The 5,853-nt window shown below is 53.2% G+C and overlaps 1 protein-coding gene across 1 annotated transcript in view; it reads left to right on the forward strand.

The window, feature by feature from the left end:
* LRRN4 (leucine rich repeat neuronal 4) overlaps positions 1-5,853 on the forward strand; it is a 14,379-nt gene that overhangs the window by 1,900 nt on the left and 6,626 nt on the right. The window contains exons 3-6 of the mRNA XM_005874744.2: positions 4-105; positions 1,258-1,462; positions 3,111-3,248; positions 4,966-5,847. Of these exons, the coding sequence (XP_005874806.1) occupies positions 4-105; positions 1,258-1,462; positions 3,111-3,248; positions 4,966-5,847 (1,327 nt within the window). The remainder of the gene's footprint in view (positions 1-3; positions 106-1,257; positions 1,463-3,110; positions 3,249-4,965; positions 5,848-5,853) is intronic.

Genomic DNA, 5,853 nt, shown 5'->3' on the forward strand with positions numbered 1-5,853 from the left:
ACCTCTCCGGCACCGCGCTGGGCCAGGGGGACATCGCTGACGCTGCCTTCGCGCCCCTGGCCTCCCTCGAGGTCCTGGACCTCAGCGGCACGCTCCTCAAGCAGGGTGAGTCCTGGGCGCCCGAGTTTTCAGAGGCGGCTGTACAGGTGCTCCCGGGACCGGTTTCTTGGAGGGGTCGCTCACAGGGCTGCTCATAAAGAACCCCGCCTAGATTGCCTGAGCCACGTGCACCCTGTTGCAAGTGCCATACAGGGGTTAATTCCTTGAGACCCAAGAGGAGGGAACTACTAGGAGGGAATTATCTCGGTGCTGCCTATGAGGAAACCAAGACTCAGAAAGGTGAATGACTGGCCCGAGGTCTCACAGCTCATTAAGTGGTGCCTCCAAATTTAAACCCAGGCATTCTGGGTCCAGCGCCCAAACCTTCAGCCACGCGGTTCTACTGCGACCCAGCAGAGTGAGGGGATGCTGGTAGAATGGGGGAGTGGATGCATTGCTTTGGGCTGATCAGAATCAAACAGGCAGTTCCGTGAAGCAGCGTGTGCTCTGGGGATGAATTCAGGGACTCTGCTACTTGATTGGCTAAAATTCTGCTGCAGTTATTGACCCTTCAAACAAGACACAGGAGGGAGGTGAGAGTACCAGTTCTCCTCTCCTTGGTGTGTTCTGACTCTGGCTCACAAGGTTGGTTTTGTTATGTTTAAAAACCCTTCATGTGTCTGTAATCGCCTGCCCTACCACAGACAAAGGAAGACAAGAGCGAGAACTGGACACAGAGGGGAAGGGGCACGTTCTCCATGTAGTATTAGGAGAGCCACAAATTAGGTTTCTGGGCCTCCTCCACCTTGCCCTTCTCTCCTCCTTCCTTACCTTTCTCAAATAGTTCCCCACTCCTGGTAGCCATCAGGGTGAAGTTTGGGGTATTTCTGTGTGGAGTTTAGCAAGAGGGCAGGGCAGCGGCAGAGTTGGAGACAGTGTCCTGGGTTCAAGTTCTGGCCCTGTCCTTTCCCAGCTGTGTGTCCTTGGACCAATCATTCTCCTCTCTGGCCTCAGTCGCCTCAGCTAAAAAGGAAGGAAGGACTGGTCTTTCAGGTGATATAGCCCATAGTTCTGAGCTTCCTAAAGCTTCCAACTGTACCCATACTCAGCAATGACTTCACAACTGACTTTGTCACTCTTGGTGTTTCCGTACTACCCTGCCAGCCTCCTAGGTTGGTGGCTTCCTGGGTAGTGAGCCGTTTCCCCTCTGTGTTTCAGTTCAGCCGAGGTGGATGGGAGACCTGCCCAAGCTCACGTCCCTCTACCTGAGGAAGATGCCCATGCTGAGGAGCCTGGAGGGGGACATTTTCAAGATGACCTCTGACCTGCAACAACTGGATTGTCAAGATTCCCTAGCACTCACCTCTGTCCAGACACACATCTTCCAAGACACTCCTCGCCTCCAGCTCCTTCTGCTGCAGAAGTAAGTGCTTCTGAGTCACATGGATGGATTTTGCCTGTTCCCCTATGTTGAATCGGTGTAACTATCTTATAGAGCTTACCAGACTTCAATTTTCTTCCCGTGGCTCCTTCGGGTCCTCTCTGGGGTTTTGTTCTTCTCATCCTTTGGATAGTATCTTGGGCAGGTCCCAGATAGTCCATCCAGCCTGAAAACCATGCAACTCAGTGCTGTCCAGAGTAATACTGAAACCCCAAACTCTCATGCATGTAAGGTTTCCTTTAAGCCCAGATAAGAAACCTATGCAATGGAAGAGGGGATGAGGGCATTAGGTTCTTCTCTATTTCTCCATCCATCCATCTGCTTCTCCATGTGGGGAGTCAGCCCTTCCAGGGGTCTAAGAAAGAAAGATGAGAGGGTAGAAAGGTCCTACTAGTGGTCAGGACCCAGGGCTGGTGTCTTCTGGCCTGTTGATGTCCGAAGTGTCACTATATCCACCTCCTTCCTGACTCCTAACAGGAAGGACAGTGTCCCTGTGATGATGATCCCATGCCACCTCCTTTCCTGGGAACCCATACTGGAACCTGGGAAGTGGGCACTTTTCCCCATCATCACTCTCAGAGTAACCACTTCTCTCTTTTTTCTCTGCTAGCTCTAGACCCAACCAGAGTACTTCACTTCGGGGCTTGTCAAAAGGGACAGGAGATAGAATATGCAGAGCACTTTGTGCCTGGCACACGGTGTGTGCTCTATAACATTAGTGCAGATGATGGTGGTTGTGATAAAGGTGATGGTAATGATGAAAGTGCTGGTGATGGTGGCAATGGTGATTGTGATGATGCTGGTAATGTGATGTATTGGTGACAGTGATGGTAATCCTATATAATAAAAGGGTAATATGCAAATAGACTAAATGGTGGAATGACGGGTCGCTATGACGTGCACTGACACCAGGGGGCAGACGCTCAATGCAAAAGCCGGGCTGACGGCTTGGCCAGCGAGCGCAGCAGTGGTGGTGGGAGCCTCTGCAGCAGTGACATCCCCTGAGCGCTCCCAGACTGCAAAAGGCTGCAGACTGGGCTGAGGGACACACACACACACACACCTATCCCGCCGCCCCCAGTGCACGAATGTTATGCACCGGGCCTCTAGTGGTGATAATAATGTTGGTCGTGGTGATATGTTGATGAGTGATAACTCTGTCTCAGATCTCCTTTTGAGCTTTTGACGGATGCAACATTGTGTATAAGGCATAAGATGTGGAGCCAAACTGCCTGGGCTCAAATCCTGACTCCACCACTTACTAGCTGTGTGAGTTGGGGCAAGTTACTTAACACCTTTATAGAGCAGTTTCCTCATCTGTGAAAGGATGACAATGGATGCAACATTGTGTATAAGGCAAAAGATGTGGAGCCAAACTGCCTGGGCTCCAATCCTGACTCCACCACTTACTAGCTGTATGAGTTGGGGCAAGTTACTTAACACCTTTATAGAGCAGTTTCCTCATCTGTGAAAGGATGACAAAAAGAAAGTCCAAGGTCATTAAGAGTTTTGCCCAAAGTGAGATCATCTAATCCCTGACAGAATGGGTTTCCATACACCACTATGACTCTGGGAATAGTTTTGACCTGATTGCAAAAGCCTGCCCTAATTTATTTTCTGTGTATTTCAGCTGCAACTTGAGTTCCTTCCCTCCTTGGACCCTGCATTCCTCCCAGGTTCTATCCATCAACCTCTTTGGCAACCCCCTCACTTGCAGCTGTGAGTTGTCCTGGCTCCTCATGGATGTAAACAGGACTATCCTAAGCAGGTAACATATTTACAAAATAGGTGACTGAGGGGTGAGGGTCAGCCTCCCAGAGCTGAAGTCTGGCTCACAAAAGCAGGCTGGGCAGATGGGCAATGTAGGGCAGGGAAGATAGCCCCCAGGCAGTCACATCCAGGGACGCAGAGGGGCAGAGAGCATGGAGGAACAGACATGGGAGGTTTTAATGGGCCAGATCAGGAGGTAGGGCTCATCACTTCCATTCACTTCCACGCTTAACTGCAAAGGAGGCTGGGAAAATGTAGTCTAGCTGTATGCCACGTAGGAAAAAGAAATGGGCTAAATGAACAGTAGGCTTGTCTCTGCCAAAGCAGTGTTGTCATTGTCCCATTTTACAGATGAGCTGGTTGGGGCCCGTGGAGGGGAGCTACTTGCTTAGATTCATGCAACTTCTGGGTGGAGGAAACAGAATCTATCTTCACCCAAAACTGTGCTCTTAACCGCTGGGTTCCCCTGAATCCCCCCAAATGGAGCCTGGCCTCCTCTATCACTCAGTCCAAGGCCAGCAGGCTCACAGAGCTCCTGTGGGACAGACGGAAGTTCTACAAAGACTTCTCGTTGGCTCTTAGCTGGAAGAGCTGTCTTTGCAGTGGGAGCCATGCCCGGGTCGGCCACCAGAAAAGGATGTGGGTTGGGAACACCTCCCTCAAACCAGCTCCACCAGCTCACCTTGGGAGACATCCCCCCATCCTGCGGGGATTCTTTTCTCACCTCCAACCCAAGCCTGGAAACAAGTGAGGCGCAGTCTGTCCTCTTCTCCCCTTCATGTTGATTCCAAAGACAAGCACCCAGGCCCTTTGCGGCGAAGGGTCTCACATGGTTTTAATGAAGAGGCTGAGCGTGCAGGCTCTTCGCCCCACTTAGCACTGTTCGTTTTGCTGCATTACTTAACCTGTCTGGGCCTCTCCCTCCTCATCTGTAAAATGGGGATAACAGTGCCTGCCTCATAAGGTGGTGCAGATTGAATTCACTGATACAGTAAGGTACTAACCATAGTCCCTGGCACGTGGCAAGCACTCAGAAAATGTTAGCCAGTCTGAGTGTTGTGACCAGTCCTCATGGCCAGGAGGCAGCCAGGTGAGAACACTCAGAGAATCTGGACTGCCCTTCGCGGTGCTCGCCCACGGTTAGGCGCTGTCATTTGCTGGCCCTGCTAACCTGAGCTTCCCTTTCCTCTTCTGCTTCATGGGAGCCTCCTCCACAGGTCAACCTGAGGTCAGTGAGGTGATGTGCGTCTACCCCGTACCATGGGGTTCCTGTTGACAAGGCTAAGCAAGAGGGATTGTCTTCACTGAGTACTCAAAGGCCAGCGCAGAAAGCGGCCTTAATGCCAAGTACCTTCTAACCCAGCGGTTCTCAACCTGTGGGTCGCGACCCCTTTGGGGGGCGAACGACCCTTTCACAGGGGTCGCCTAAGACCATCGGAAAACACATATAATTACTTTTGTGATATTTGTGATTAATCACTATGCTTTAATTATGTTCAATTTGTAACAATGAAAATACATCCTGCATATCAGATAATACATCCTTATCAGATATTTACATTACGATTCATAACAGTAGCAAAATTACAGTTATGAAGTAGCAACGAAAATAATTTTATGGCTGGTGGTCACCACAACATGAGGAACTGTATTAAAGGGTCGCGGCATTAGGAAGGTTGAGAACTACTGTTCTAACCGGTTGACCTCTCCCCTAGGGCAGCGGACACTGTGTGCGCACCAGCCGCAGGATCCCCCGGGGCCTTCCCCGCACCCCTGGCGCTGTCCCAGCTGCCCAGCGTGTGCCCTGGGGACCAAAGCACCACCCTCCGTGATTCCAGCCCACCCTCCTCTGCGGGCTCCACCCACGCGCCTTCTACCCCCGGTCCCTTCACCCCGCTGCTGAGCACAGCCCCCTCCTCTCAAGCTGTCACCAAGGCCCCCTCCCACCCTGTGAGGACCCCCTCAAGAGCTGGCGGGGCGGGGGCCGCTGCCTCCACTACCGTCTCTACAGCAGGTCCCAGGAACTCCAGCGCTGCAAGCCCGGCCTGGACAGAGCACGAACCTACTGCCTCGCATGTCCTGGACCCTAATATTTCAGCTGCCTCCCTCCCACCCACCACCAGCAAACATCGTGGTCTCCTCCCTGCCTCCCGGAACCCACTGAGCATCCCCCGGCACTACCGGACGACCCAGGCCACCCCGCAGGCTCCCCACCCAAGTCCTTCCGAGGATGGAATTCCAGTCTTGGTTTTGGACGACTACAGTGAGGAGGAGGAGGAGGAAGAGGAGGGGAAGGGGGAGAAGGTGAGCGCGCCTCCCCAGGGCGTGGCCTGCGATTACCACCCTTGTAAGCACCTCCAGACCCCGTGCGCGGAGCTGCAGAGGCGCTTGAAGTGCCAGTGCCCCGGCTTCAGCCAGGAAGACACCATCCCAGACCCTCCCAAGCTGCAGGGGGTGTCGGAGATCACAGACACGTCCGCGCTTGTCCGCTGGTGCGCCCCCAACTCGGTGGTGCGCAGCTACCAGGTGCGCTACTCTGCGGAGGGCTGGCCGGGGAACCAGTCCGCGGTGGGGGACATCTATGCCACGGCTCGGCAGCACCC

This window comes from Myotis brandtii, unplaced genomic scaffold (assembly GCF_000412655.1).
Source record: "Myotis brandtii unplaced genomic scaffold, ASM41265v1 scaffold45, whole genome shotgun sequence".
Taxonomy (NCBI): Eukaryota; Metazoa; Chordata; class Mammalia; order Chiroptera; family Vespertilionidae; genus Myotis; species Myotis brandtii.